This window comes from Stegastes partitus, unplaced genomic scaffold, assembly GCF_000690725.1.
Source record: "Stegastes partitus isolate 25-593 unplaced genomic scaffold, Stegastes_partitus-1.0.2 Scaffold71, whole genome shotgun sequence".
NCBI classification, from domain to species: Eukaryota; Metazoa; Chordata; class Actinopteri; family Pomacentridae; genus Stegastes; species Stegastes partitus.
Window position 1 is genome coordinate 351,849 of NW_007577802.1, and position 15,784 is coordinate 367,632.

The 15,784-nt window shown below is 40.1% G+C and overlaps 1 protein-coding gene across 2 annotated transcripts in view; it reads right to left on the reverse strand.

Annotated features, from left to right (window-relative positions):
* The window catches only part of dapk1 (death-associated protein kinase 1), a 94,103-nt gene that overhangs the window by 39,265 nt on the left and 39,054 nt on the right, over nt 1–15,784 (reverse strand). For both annotated transcript variants that reach the window (XM_008276411.1, XM_008276413.1), the window contains exons 4-8: nt 13,188–13,326; nt 8,957–9,086; nt 6,841–6,889; nt 6,615–6,641; nt 2,633–2,785 (exon numbers count right to left, since the gene is read on the reverse strand). In XM_008276411.1, coding sequence (XP_008274633.1) covers nt 2,633–2,785; nt 6,615–6,641; nt 6,841–6,889; nt 8,957–9,086; nt 13,188–13,326 — 498 coding nt within the window. The remainder of the gene's footprint in view (nt 1–2,632; nt 2,786–6,614; nt 6,642–6,840; nt 6,890–8,956; nt 9,087–13,187; nt 13,327–15,784) is intronic.

Consider the following 15,784-nt stretch of genomic DNA (forward strand, 5'->3'; position numbering starts at 1 on the left):
CTAATTTCACAGTGTCGCCCACCCCTAATTATAATCTTTACCAAAGCTTTAAGAATCATAAAAGCCATTTGAGACCTCGTCCTCCACCTTTGGGGCTGAAAAATGAAACCGACACTGAAATGCCAAAAACTGCAGATCCTTGAAAGGCCACTTGAGGCAGAAAGGTGTCTATCCCATTAGACCTTAACACAAAAATGCTAAACTGTACAGAAGAAATATACAATTTTACAGTCTGGAACAACAAATGGTTTTGGTCTGTATAGATAATTTTCCCATTCGTGGCAACTGTACAGGCAGTGAATGTATACATAACTCACTGATTAAATTGTATTAGAGCTTAAAGTTCTGCATAATTACAGCCGAGGCTGCTTTCAGTGACAGATGAGTGCTGTCATAGGACAGTCCATGGTCCAGAGATGTTTGCATGGTTGTTCTTTTTGCTCATATTCAGATTAGCTGGGTGTCAGTCAGGCACTGCCAAGATGGTGCTGACCAGAGCCACCACACTGAGCTTCAAAACCGCTCTTCAGGAAAGCTATGGGTGTCATCACAGAGGGTTTGCCTGTCTTTATATACAGTCAGTGGGTGACATAAACTTCAGCAAAAACAAAAAGCAAATGGTGACCTGGATGGTATTTAATCATCACTGTGGTATCTGTAACACCAATCTTTATCTGCACCTTTATTCTTGGTTACAATCACTGACATATCGTGTTAAGAAAACACCAATATGTATGGGTAACGCTTATGATGTATATTTCCATGTGAAAAGGTGTGGTGAAAAATTCTGGTGCACCTACATTATGTGTTGGTACAGCTAAATGATAGTTAGGTGCACCAGTACTGACGTAAAACGTTGGTCTGGATCTTTGATAGATACAGCCATTCTCAATTTTTCTATATTGACCTTTGTTAATCTAAAATATCTTATTTCCTTTTTGAAACTTCATATACTTCTGCTATTATCAACATCTCAGATGAGGCACCGCAGAAACCTATTGGGAACACTTGAGTAAACAGAAAAAAAACAAAGATCAATATGTGTTCTTCTTCCCAAGATAGACAATAATTTAGAGGAAATGTTTCAGAACATAAGCACTCCATTGGCGAAAGAATTATAATAAACTAACATTATTAACAGAGTAGGACTTGGGAAATCAATAAGCTGTATTTAGTTAGCATTCATTAAAACCAAGGCTTAAGGAAACTGGTGTGGCTGAAGGTGCAGACACCACTTCCCCTATTTCTCACTGCAACATCCCTTATTACAACTGCAGTTAATTAACGATGAAAACAAGACATTGTTCTGACAAAGTTTCAGTTTGTCCAACAAAAGCTAACATTAGGGAAACTGATGCGATCTGGTCAACAGACTGCTTCCTCCTGTCTGTCTGTTTACCACCACGTCCCTGTTTCTAACTAAGGTTACTCTGTGTTCACGTGCAAACCTGAGTCAGAGATAACCCACAAATGTTCACTCCACTGCCTGAGGTAAGAGCCAGCGTAAGGGCTGACTGTGCTTTGCAGTGTTTTTCACATTTCAGCTGAGGAAATGAACCGTATTACATAGAACAAAGACTACGCTGGTGCCTTTTTTTCTCCAGTGTCACGGTGAACATTATCACGGAGTAATATGTGTCTCTCTTCTTTGAGGTAATCTTCATTAATCTTGCTGCCAGCTGAGTGGATCCGTGTCTGCTCGTGATACAGATCAATTAAAAGCCGTTCCATTTCGATGCACTCGGTCGGGGATTTCTAAAAGCCCCATTAGGTGGAGTTTGTAAAGTCACTCTTTCTTCCACTGTCTGTTTAAAGTCACCCGTGCCCGCCCTGTACTGTCTCTATTCTTACCGTAGCCTATCCAAATGAAATTATCTCCACACCTACAATTATTCACCTCTGTTAGCCCCCTCGCTCTCACTCCATTGTTCTGAAGGTACAGGAGTAATTACGAGCGAGAAAAAGAGTTTCTAATGTGTTCAAGTGCAGCTGCAGCCTTTCAGTTGTTGCTAGAGCGACTGAATAACGAGGGAGAGTCAGTGTCTGAACACTTTGAGGCACCATGAGCCAGCAGTGACATGGCAGTCAAAGCTGGAATATCTGCATAAAGCACTTACTCAATTTTCCTGTCAGCTTTTCAGTATTTAAAAAAATCATTAAGAGACTAATGAATAATCCAGCTGTGATGCTGCTGTGCTTTCATACATGAACAGGGTTTTTCCTATTTCAAAATCAGCCCGAGGGGTGACGACATGACAGTTAGAATGATTGGCCTGCTTACAGTAAAGGTGGGGAGTGCATGGTAGCTTATTTGATGGAATTCAGTGCATTTTGCTGTTATTTTGGACCATTTGATTTGACTAAATGTTTACTATGCTTGTCTGAATAAAACCAAATGAAGACAAATGTAAATATGCAACGTTTTTCTCGGTTCTTGTTATAAATTTGCCACAAGTGATTCTCGTTTGGTGCTGACCAAAGACCCTTTGGAGGATGTCAAAAGTTTTTCTGTGTAGAACAAACCTTGAACGACATAATAAAGGACAGTTTGAATTTCTCTCTACCTGAAGCAGACTTTTTAAGACCTTTAGCCACACTATTAAAATATTTTTGAAAGACGGATCACACGTACTTTGGATCTTTAACAAGGAGCCTCGCTATGAAGTCTTTGGCCAGGACGCTGGTGTTGCTGAAGAACTCCTCGTCAAACGTGTAGTCCACAGCTGACACGTTGGCCAGCGTCTCCTGCTTGTTGTCGCCCAGGAAAGGAGATGCACCGCTTAGACTGAGAGACGGGAAAGAGGTAAATAATACATTTGTTTAGCAATGAGTCAACAAAGACATTACAGTAAAACAAAACAAAAACATCTCAGACTTTGGCTGAACAATTAAGCACTGCAGATAAAACACAGCCTACTGTATGGTTGTACAGTGTGGGTTTAAACTGTCAGTGGTTTGCCAAAATGTGTGCCAGTCACACTTTTGATGGTATGTCGTTTGGTAAGGCGCCATTAAAGACCTGCATCACAAATCAAATTGCAGTATCACAATTGTGTATCAAAATTGTTCAGCTCTTCCCCAAACCTAGAGAGGAATTCTTTTTGATTACATGATCAGCTCTGCTTTAAAGCTTCAACGAGCTCAAGAACGTCTTGCTTCCTCATCATCTAACTTTCCCCCAATGGGTCTTGTAATCAAAGGAAAAGGAATTCCTTGGATTTCTGTCCAAACACTAATTCACCGTCTACTGATTAGCTTTGGCCCTCGAAACCGAAACGAAGACCTTCACTACTCTTTGACGAGGGAATGTGATTACAGAGCAGCGTAGCAACTAATGGTGACTCGTTTGCCAGGCTTCGCTATCAATTTGAAGTATTTGGTGTGTGTTAAGTCAAATGCTATCGCAGGAAAGCCAGCTGGTCTGCTCTCAGTGTGATTGCAGGAATTTTAATGCACTTTCACACCTCTCTACTCCAAGCACTCATAAAAAAAATGAGCCAATGCAGTGAAGGGATGAAGTGCACAACAGCACAAAACAAAAGCTCGTTTTTAATGGACAAGCCAAGACACAGTAGAGCACAAACAGGGCTGGGCGGTCATGCATGCTGATGAGGACTCCAGTCTCCTGGAGCTCAGGCAGTTAAACCAAACATCATTCCAAGACAGAACCGTGGCCCTCCCTGCTAAAGCTCGTCAGCACCAGCCGCTAATTAACATGCCAGCTGGGAGAGACAAGGAGGTGGTGCAGGTCAAGCTCAAGTTGAGTGGAAATGTATGAATTTATCGACTGTATAAGGTGCAGCTGCTCACAACACACAAGTAATTAAGTCAGTTTTTCACAAGAGCAGGCAGTAAAACCAGCAGGAAAGTGTTCAGTCAGGGTTCTTTGGCAACATTTTAGACACTATTTTCCCAAAAATGCTTCACAAATGGGACTTAAAAGAGACACCACGTGCAATTTTATGCTGAAATAAACCCAACTTAACAACCTAAAACCCAAATTAGAGCTCTAGCAGTACAAGCTGATTCACCACATTTACTTAAGCCATTATCTGAAGCTAAGGCAAATCTTTCAGCCTAATGGAACTTTTATTATTTTGTGGCAACTGGGTCATTACTTGTGCAAAACACTCCAATTAAAAGTGAGAAGATGCTCCTTAAAGTAAAAACAAATTGCCTCTTGAATTATTCCCAGCCATTTTTTTCTCCTCACATTGCATTTAACAGTAAGAGATGAACAGGCAGTGCACCTCACGGTTGCTCTGCTGTGATAATAGGCAGCGAACAATCTATTTTCTACCTTGCCAGGCTGAGCTGTGACAGCTGTGTGGGTGGACAGCATGAACAAAGATCGCGTGTGTGTGTATGTGTGCAGCATGCATGTGAGCATGGACACATTTGTGCGTTGTGTAACGTGGAGACAAAACAACGCATCATGTTCAAAACTCCTACATGTTATTTCTCTAACATGAAGCATGTGGCGTTTGCAGATCGTTATTATGTAATGATCAGATAACACTTTTAGGTTGGTATTCACCTTTACTTTGCCGCTGCACTGTACACGTTTGTGTGGGCGTATACATCAAATGTGCAGTTTTGGGAACACATTTTGCATTTGGCTTTGTGTAAGTGAAGGATAACGGTGCACAAGCTCAGAAAGGTTTCGTACACAGAGAGGAGGAGAGCATCAAGAAGAGCCATCAGCAGTTGGTCTACGGGTCGTCGAGGGCATGAACTTTTCTGTTGCCGCTGAATTAAACTGTGCTGACAAGTCTGCAAACGGCTGCTTCAGAAACACTCACTGCTTTAATGAAAGCCCTCGGCTGAAGGGGACAGTGTTGGTTGCTCTAAACATCAATTGCTTAACTGAATTAAAAAATAAAAATCACATAATTTATTTATTTTGAGACTTTAGTACAACTTCCTCTAAAGGAGTGCGGCTAATAAAGATTACATCAAACAGTGAGCTGTGTCTACAAATTGTGATTTATTAAATCCAAAATCTAACCAGGACGTCTTTTCTGAGATTTAAGGGCCCCTCATTAAGAGAGAAACACGCTGACGAGATCAAACGAGAATTACCAGATCAACAAAGTCCAGACTCAGTTAGTTACAGCAGACTGGCTTCTAGCAGCCAAAACTCTTTTAGAACTCCTTGTTTGAGATTTTATTTAAATAAAATCACAGAATTTCTTGTCACTCATTTACAATAAAAAAAAAAAAAAAAAAAAAAAAAAAAAAAAAAAAAAAAAAAAACAGGTTAAAATCAGATTTAAAAATAAATATGCCAAAATCCAGGCTCAGTCTGGATTTCAAAAATCCCATTTGTAAGCTTAAGTGCTTTATGATTTAATCTTGTGTGTTTTGAAGTTAGTGTGATGGGCAGCAGCTCATTCACATTTCATCATCTGTAGTTTTCTCTTTATCCTCAGTTAGAGAAAGCTTTTTACGAGCTGCAAACACTGCAAGAGGACTTTAGATACTGTAAACTGCAGAGCTAAAATAATTAATGGAATATTTTTCAACTATTAAATTAGTCAGCAAATATTTTAAGTAAATTCTGATTTAAAAAATGCTAGAAACAATTGTTAGTTTCAACCCTTGTAAACAGTTGTAACCTACCTTTATGTAGGAAGAAATAAAACAACTTGTGGGTGTAGAGAGGTATTAAACCCATGTGAAAATTAGAAACTCTTGCGTGAAAAAAATTGGGTATTTTTCAGGGTAAATTGGTAAAATATGAATAAAATAAAATAAAAAAGCAAGTCTTATAGTATATTAAACACTGTACTACAAACTTTTCAGGCAGCAGAGAACTGGAATGACACATAAAAGCATGTGTGACTGTTGGTGCATTGAAAGGAAGCGTTGTAGCCACCCTAAGGGGTTCGACAGCACTGTTTTCTGAGCGAGAGGATGACAGCAACTCTTCCTGCAAATTAAAGTAAGGAAAGCAGAATAAAGTAGAGAACTAGATAACAAAGTCCTTAATAGAAAATAGAAAATGAAGCCCTAAATTGGTCCCTAAGCGAAAAGATAAAAGATTTGAGGCAATAACGGCAGCTAGGAATGGCAATTACAGAAAAACTATTTGTGAAAAAAATATGAGAAAAGCTAAAACATAATTGTCGGTTTTGCTGTTTGGTGTAATTGTTCTCAGGAAGGAGGCTCTGTAATGTGGTCAACAATGACTCACTGATATTGGATATTTAATAAAACGCCAATCAAAGTACAATCTCTTGGAATGAATTGAAACGTTCACAGAGCGACTGAGATATTCGTCTCACTCGAATGCACCCAAAAGGCAGTTTTAATATGCTCCATGGTTTCTGCTGCAGGCCTTTACATTATTCATGACAAACAGCACAGTGACTGCCGTTTGGCCCGGCGAGTTCAACAACAAAGAGGTCAAAGAGCAGCCATTAACCTCTTTACGTCTCGACAAACATCCTGACTGACAGTCACGTTGAGTGAATGATGACGCCTCGGGGATTGTACGAAAATCCAAACACAAAGATGAGGGATGCGTAAAAACCCTGCAGTGATGCGCATTTCCAATTAATACATGTTTCACACCATTAGCCGCCATCACTGGTGGGATTTCAGATACTTACAGGATGTAGGTTATCACACCAACACTCCTGGATAGAAGCAGGGACAAAGGGAAGAGAGATTTTTAACATCGAGAGATCCAATCTTGAAGCAGTTGTGCAATTTGACTTGAGTACATCATGCAAAACATAACTTTTCTTAACAGCAGATGTTCTCCATAAATAAGAGCGATTTCAAACAGCATATGTCCATAATGCTCATTGTGAAGCGGATTGTTTGTTTACTCACCACATGTCTGCCTCCAGGCCCAAAGGTTCATAGTTGACTACTTCTGGAGCTGGAAATCAAACCCACAAAACAAAACAAGATTATTACTTTTCAGGTCAACATGCAAATCACATTCACGCACTAACTTTGGCCTGTTCCTTTCCTTCCCCATACTAACTCAGTTCTGTATTTTTATGTTGCAGTTCCTTTATAGTCTGCTGTTGCTGTTATTTGAGCGTTTTATCACTTTAAGCTGGGATAACAGATTTTTTGTTGTTTCTTTAGAGGTGTCATTTTACAAGCCACTGTTTTGTGTTTTTTATCACGCCTACAAGAGTTGTGATTATTGCTCCTCTTCTTTTCTCTTATCACATTTCCTCAGATGTGTGAATAATGAAAGGTGAAACAGTATATTCATTCCTAAGCAAATTTAAACAAAACAAGGTAGATGGTAGTGAAAGACAGGATTCAGACTGTGACATTAAACATCAAGTTAATGTCAGCCATAACATTAAAACCACTGGGAGGTGAAGTGAACCACATTAATTATCTTGCCACAATGGCTCCTGTCACGGGGGGAAGACATTAGGTAGCAGGTGAACATTCAGTTCTTAAAGTTGAAGAAAAAATGGGCAGCGTGAGGATGTGAGTGGCTTTGACAAACTGTGACGATGACTGAGTCAGAGCAGTGGTAAATTGGTGACAGGACCATGCGTATCCAAAAGTCACTGGTGTGTAAGGTGAGTGAAGACTGGCCTGTGTGGAGAGCTACTGTAGCACAAACTGCTGAAAGCCTTAATGCTGGCTACGACAGAAAGGCGTCAGAACACACAGTGCATTGTAGCTTCCTGCTTATGTAGCTGCAGACTGGTCAGAATGCACAAGCTGAATGCTGTCTGCTGCCGAAAGCACCTACAACTAGCATGAGAACATCAGGACTGCACCATGGGGCAATGAAAGGTATTGGCTCTTTTATCTCAGAAAGAGATTGCAGCAGGATGCTCAGACAGTGTGATGCTCTGCTGGGAAACCCGGTATTCACATGGTTGTTACTTTGACATGTACCACCTACCTAAACACTGCTGCAGACCACGTACAGCCCTTCATGGCAGCACTATTCACTGATTTCAGCAGAACATTCCTCCTTGTCAGACTGATAGTTCAGCATCTTACCAACAGATGCACATCCAACTATAACCAGATTACTTCAATACTGAAGAACATTATTGAAAAAGTCTTTTTCTAAGCAGATTTTTAGATGGTTATTCGGGGCGAACAAGATTTCCTTGGGGGGTTAATGTAACACTATGAAAAAATGTGTATTATGTCTTCGTGTTTAGATTTGACTGAGTTGTGACTCAGAGAAAGAGTGTGGTTTGGACAGAAATTGCAGCTATTAGGTGTAAAGAGATCCAAAGTACCTTCATTTCCTCTGTGAACTGTGCGTCACAGCCTTGCCTGTAAAAGCTGACTGCGCTGGTAAACGGACCAAATCTGTCTGTTGGACTACAATAACTAACTTCCTGCTGCTTTTACAACACCAGCATGCAGCTGTCCTTTCTACACAAGCCTCCTTCAACTCTCCCAACAGCAAATTCAATATATTTAGAAATTGCTAATAATTGTCCTTTTTCTACCTGTTGCTACCCAACTCTCAGCTTTCTGGTAGGTGATTGTTATTTACAGAATTTGACAGCTGACATCCTGCAGATCTGGCAACTAGCTCTGGCCTCGGCCTGGATGATGCTGGTAGTCGGCACTGGCTTCACACGGGGGGAGACTGGGAGGATTGGCGACTGCCCCAAGCAATAGGCTAGATGAGGGCAGATGGCAGCGATGTATCTATGTGTGTGTGTTGGCAAGAAGGGGCAGTTCTGATAATCCCTGGTCTATTATCAGGTCTCTCTCACTTAGTCCCTATGGTACAGTTGGCAAATGTTCTCACAATATGCAACCCCTGGGATAACGCCAGTAAATCTGGGTGGTGCACTGACTGTGTGTGTAAAGCAGAAAAAGGAGAGAAAGCATATTTGTGCAACTTCATCAGAACGCCAAAAAAAGAACATCAATAGGGAAAACACACACACACAAAAATAAAGTTTAAAAAAAATGTTCACACAAATGTGGCGATACTGACCTACAAACTCTGGCGTTCCGAAAATGTTTTTAAAATCATTGCCAAAATCTATCTTGTGGGCCAGTCCAAAGTCAATGAGCTTGATGCGCGGGTGAGGCACTGAGCGGTTCAGCAGCATGATGTTCTCCGGCTACATGGAAAGACAGAAAGAAAGAAAAAGGACACGTTAAAGGATGAGAAACTGGACACTGAGAGGACAGAGTAAAAATCGAGACCAAACTCTTTATTGATCATTTCCTAAAAGCCTGTTAACGACACGTAGCCACCTGTGCACCGTGATTTTAATGGGCTGGGGTAACAATGCTCACACAGAAATGTTAAGAATGTGTCTGAAACCTGGTGTCAAACAGGCCCTTGGGTAAATTAATAAAGACTGGAGGCTCAACCCAGTGAGATGCAGAAAGCATATAAGACCAGAAACACAATCAATTGGTGGAAACATCTCTAGGAAGTTCATACAGACGGAGAAATGTTCAACTTTCAACTGCCAAGCTTCTAGTTCATCTCTCATTGTTATGTAGCTATTCTAACAGCCTAGAGCCCATGCATGGAGTTAAATCAATCACACAAACATGGGTTAAGGACTAAAAGTAGCCCTTAGCTAGCTGACTGTATAGCAATGGATGTGTTCTTAAATTTAATCCAAAATGGTCAGAGTGTCATCTGTGCTTTCTATCAGAAATTCATAGTTTCACGTTTAGGTGGTCGGAGCAGGGCAGACTAACTCCTCTTCTTTACATTCTCCATTTCTTTCATCTCCTCTCCCTCCCACCAGAGATGTGGGTGGAGGAGGCGAGGAAGGGACACAAGGAAAATGAGACTTTCTCAGTTTGAAACTATTGTTCAAAGCATCGTCAGTTAACTTGTGGCACAGCTGCATCATCTGTCCATTGTTTTTTTTTTTTTTTTTGGAGTAGCACAGCTGTACTTTATCATCCGTGTGTGATGAACGTAACAGGGTTCATGACAACTGACGGTAAATATTTACTTTTAATTTAATTCACAATGTGGCATGATGGGACAAGCGTGTATGAATGTCATCTGCTTTCCTTTTTTTATTTACCACACACGCGTGCCATGAAGCATAAAAGTGGCATAACACACGAAAGAGTACAGCACAAATAAAGAGCGTCATATACTACTCTACTACACACACATCTGTCAGTCTTCCTCCTGACAAGGCTTTTATATTCCAGCTGCGTGTTTCACCTCTTTTATGTCACGGGTGTGGAAAGACTTAATCGAGGATACACCTGTGCATCCTCGCTCAGAGCTCCTCAAGCAAGCCTCCTTGATCCTCTGTCCTTGAGATGCATTATCGGAATTGAGGCTTCCTTCATGATGCTGCGCCAAGATTGATTTCTGGGTTACAGGCAGCAGGGCGGAGGACAGAGGAGATGAGGGGGCTCAAAGTAATGATATGCGCCTGATTTGGGGTTGCATGCAAACTCTGTTTTGCTTTGTCGTCACCCTTTCTCTTATTGAATCCTGGTGTTTGCAGAGGTAGAAGAAGTGCTCAGAAGGTAAAGTAAACATAAGTAGAACGATTAATACTGCACAGTAAACTCCTACACTCAGGCTTATATTAAAAGTCAAGTGAAAGAAAGGATTAAAAAAAACAAAAAAACAAAAGACAAAGTAAAGCAATGTTTATTCTATTAATTTTTCTTTTTTCCACAGAAGGGGCAACCTGATAGCTCAGTGGTCAGGGTACATACCACATTAGCATGAGCAGTGAGTCTAGTTCAAATCCCAGCTGGCTCATGCCCTTACATTCCTCTTTCTCTTCTTATGAATCTGATAAAGGCAAAAATGTAAAAAAAAAAAAAGTATTCTATAATAAGAGTGCTGTTGAAGTACCGGATTGATAAGCAGCACCAGTAAAAGACACCCATCCTTTCCCATAAATGATCAGTGCTGGACACAAACTAAGAGTAAACAAGGCAGCAGCAGCAGAGTCGGACACAAAACCAGGAACAGTCTGGCAGGAAGGAGGCTCATCAGGCATGGAAATCCCATGCAAAACACGAGTGAAAACCTCTCGAGGAAGCGGGAGAAAGGAAAGAACGGCAAAGATGTGCTTTGAGCAAAGCTAAATGACAGAAGCCGGACATTCCTAAGGACACAATGCCTCTTTTAGATGGGTCCATCTTCCCTTCAGACCAGCTTGATTATGAGCCTAACTTGAGGATTTAGTCTGGGAAGAACAGATTGGCTGTGGGCAGCAGCAGCAACTGGAGCCAATGAGAAAGTACAAACTCTAGCTCGGCTCGTTGGTTTTTGTTCTCTGCTCTACAAACATTAAAATGCGTATGTTTATGCTGGAATGAAGGACGACGACATCAAATGTAGGTTACAAGCTGTTCTAGTTCTCCATCTGCATAATTTGAGAACCTTAAATAATGAGCAAAATGAGAATTTTAACGAAGCCGGACGACAAAAACATGTTTCTCCACGAATCTCTCTGTGACATGATGAAAATCACAAAGATTACAACATTAATTGTAGAATTAATAAACAACAATACAGTGGAAGCATCAAAGTTTGGGGATTTTTACAAGCTCAGTCATTTCAAGTATTTTCCATTAAAAGAACAGCTGACTGTAAATCACTTCAGTCCATTAGTTCATTTACAAATTGCATATGAGATGAGTGGTGATGACTCAGACATCATTAGTTTTCCCTGCCCAATATATTAGGCTCCTGAGTATAAGGAGTGCATTGACTGGCAATGTTACTCCCTCTAGGAATTGATTTGACACAAAAAAAGAAACAGTTTTCTCACAACTGACTTTTGAAATGCTGCTAATTTTGACCCTGATTCTCTGCTACTGCTCAATATCCAAATAGAAAGTCATATAAAGGAGTTAAAATTGACAAAATGTCTTTTACATGGTCTCAAACACAAAGAAAAAAGAGCTGACAAGAATGCAAAAATGCAAAATTAAGAATGGAATACAGCGTTATTGAAGAAAGTCATTTAAAGTATAATCTGAGCCGCTGCTCGACAGTGACTAACAGAAGCTGAAATCCAAAGCGGAGGCCGTAGTGGTCACTAAAAGCTCCAGCATTGATCACAAGTGTCCATGCTGGACACACAGCTCATTATTTTCTGCAGGTCAACTGTCCTTAACTCTAATGTATGATTTCTTAGGATTGCTCTGTAAGTGGAGGAGTCGGTCTGGGCTGTTTTGTCAAAAGGCGCCACATATGCAGCTGTAAGTGGACAACTGATCAATGATATTGACTGAGATTCAAATAAAGAACAATAACAACAAGGGTTCAGAAATACACCAAACAAACAGAGGTGGCATAACGTGCTGTATAATGTAAACATGTTGTTCTGCTGTGAGTACACTATGACCTTTACAGCTTCTCCCTCGGGAGCTTAAAGTACTGACACTCCATAATAAAAAGGAGAGACTCCAGAGAACAGATTAGTCATGGTAATTAGCTTCACATGAATTAGCGAAAAAAAAACATGATAAAATGAAAAAGTGAGATAGAACGAGAGGACAAAACGAGGGTTATCTGATGTGTAATTCTATATAGTCACACATTTCTCTTAAATCTGTCCTCCACTGAGCTGGCACTTAGGAAAATGGACATGACCTACAACAGTGGTGTCAACAGTTTACTGTGACCTCGGATAGGGAAGACAAATTTTGGGGGTTTGTTTGCTGTGCATCCAATTGAGGAATCTTTTCGAAGACAGCATCGATTCGACAGTGTTGTACTAACACAAAGTGACCTTTAGGGAGTGACTGCCATCATCTTCTGTGTCTAAAGTGTTTCTATGAGACTCTCATAACCACCAGAGGAGTGGATCTTTCTTTCTTTTCTTTATTGTCATTATTTTGGGACATTTGTTTGCCTTTATCTGACAGTGGCACTAGAGAGAAAGGAAATGGGGGAATAAGGCCAGGGGAATGACCAATTTGATATCACAGAAAGCATATAAATAACACTATTTTTGGACATTTCATATGGATTATCTATGTATTTTAAGCTTTTGCTCTTTTGTGTCTTTTACCCCTGTTTATTCTTTGTTGACCTCTATACTATGGGGTATATCATATACCAACACAGCTTTTATTTATATATTATTGTGTATCAGTGACGCTGATGAAAAGGGCAAGAGCTCAAAAAGTTTCAGTACTCTTTGCTTGGAATACATAATCAGCAGAAGGAATCAGGTGGTGATTTTTACAGTCTTTGGTTGTGGCAGTACCTTGAGGTCGAAGTGAGCAATCTGTTTGGAGTGCAGGTAGAAGACTCCATCCAGGATCTGCTTGAGGAACTGAGTGGCCTCCTCCTCGCTCAGTGACTCCTTCTCTGCCAAGAAGTCGAAGAGCTCACCGCCGGCCACGCTGGACAGAGAGAGAGAGAGAATTAAAAAGTGAAATCTCTGTGATAAGAGCCAGCTACAAATCCCTGATTAACCGAACTGAGCTGGTCTAATCTAATCATCCTGGTACATTAGAGCCTGACCAATTTACACATCCAGAGTGCATTTTAACCACAACAAACTGCTTTGTAACATGTTTAAACTATGGAAACCCTTCATTAAAAGCAGCACGGTAAGTCACTGAAACATTATGTCGTCTGAAAAAGCAGAAAGAATGAGAATGTGAGTAAAGACACAATGAAATACACTGAACAGCCAAAACAATAAAACCCATGATATTTATCAAATGAAATTCAACATATTTTATCATGATCAACATCATTATATCACAAAATACATTAAATATTGGGACTAAAGACCATTCTGAATACTTTGAGCTCAGTCAACTAAAAGAGGCTAAAATTCAACTCAGCCTTGTTTATTTTAAAGTTCTTTTAATATCAAAATGTACTACTTTTATAAACGCCCATAAAACTGCTTTCTAATCACTACCAAGACACGACTCTCTGTTTTATCTAACCAAACCTGTAAAGGTCCGATTGGATCCATTTCACATCAGAACTGACGATCACTTAATGAAACAACAATGTGATGATTCAGGAGTAATTATAGAAGCTCTTAGTGATAAGGAGCAGCGATGAGAGATGTGAGGATCTGAAGGGGAAAAGAAAGGACGAGGGAGATGGGAAATGAAGAGAGCACGGGATTTATTCTTTTCACTGGTAATGTAAGTGAAAGCCTGCGGCGAGGGGAAGTGTAGCGGAGAAAGCAGAAGAACGAGGAAAAACGATGCAGATAACTGTAATTACAGCCATGCTTATCCAGTGTTTACTCAGCCTAACATACATACAAATGCATGTTTGTCTTACAGTTAACAGCAGGTGAGGATTTAAACTGACTCTCAAGTCACTTTAAACTGCGAAAAAAAAAAAAAAATAGAATTTAAAGTTATCATTTTACACTTATTCAACCACTGATGCTGTTTTATTGCCTTGTGTTATATAACCTGCAACTTTCATTTCTTCTATTAATGTTACTGTACAAAAATTGCCTTTGCTTAATGTCTTCACAAATTGTTTTGCAGGAACAGAAACCTCCGAACACACAGAACTCCACCCATGCAAGGAGGAAACACCAGCAGCTGCACAGCTGGGACCTCCACCCCCTCCTCCTCCATATCGCTCTTTATTTCATCATCTGCTTCAGTGCTTGACAGGGTGTAAACACACATTCACAAACAGGAAAGAAGGTTTCTGACCGAACACGTCACCTCTGTCTCTTTTTGTACAAGTTGGTCCGTGTTTAAGGTCAAAGGACAGCAGCTGTCATGGCCCTGTTTACCCAGAGAGCAGCACGAGGAGGAGAGGATGTGGAGGACAAAAGGGAACAACATGAAGCCAAATATTTTTAGCAGACAAATGTAACTTCATGTTTTACTGCCAAGGGCTGAATAAACACTGCAAAAAACACAGCATTATGTCACCCCACTGAGCAACCATTGTGCCTGTAGGACCAGGAACAGTTCACTTGAGGTAAAGTTACACCTGGTTCACTTTTTTTGATATTACACATAATCCAGATCATTCCCTGAGAACCCCAAAACCCCCAAGTTTTGAAAAAGCTTTTTAAAAAACTGCTAAAATTAAACATTTTCTTAGAGACAGAAACTGTCACAGTAAAAATCTGCAGATATTCAACTTTCCAACTGTCTATTAACACATTATGTGTGATGATTCAAGATTCAAGAGCTTTTATTTGTCACATGCTCATACAGTATGTGCAATGAAATGCAAAGTGACTGTTCCTCAACGCTGTGCAATAACAATTAGACTTTATAAAAGAGCATTCTTAGACAACAGAAAATGAGACAAAAAGTCACAATGTCACAATTAATAGGAAGGTAGAAGGCATTGAAGTGCTGCTTCGTCAGGAAAAAAAGGCATCTATAAGCTTAACATAGTAATATTTCATCCAAGTTGCTTTATTCTGCATGTTTTAGTCAAAAATTAAAAATCAAAAATAGACCTTTTGCACCAGATCCTGTAAAAACTAAACATTTTGCCCTCCTCAGCAGAACGCATAAGCCAGTTATAACAAACAGTTGACTTTTCAGGTTAATTGTACCCTAAACTTACACAGAAAATAGAAAGAAATTAAACTTTATTTTAAATTTTTTTATGACATCTGCCATTATGACTGAGTCATATTGTCTAAAAGACAGACTTGAGTTCTCTCCATCTAGTCATGGTTGTGCTGTTTCCATTTAGGTGCAGAACTTTATACTGCAGTAAAAACTGAACCCACGGTGAGTAAAAACGTGACAGGAGCAAAAAACACCCTAAAGCTGCCGGGGGTTCAGAGGCTTAACTGCTACGATCTGAAAAACCTCCTCCAGTAGATGAATTGTACCGAATAAAAAC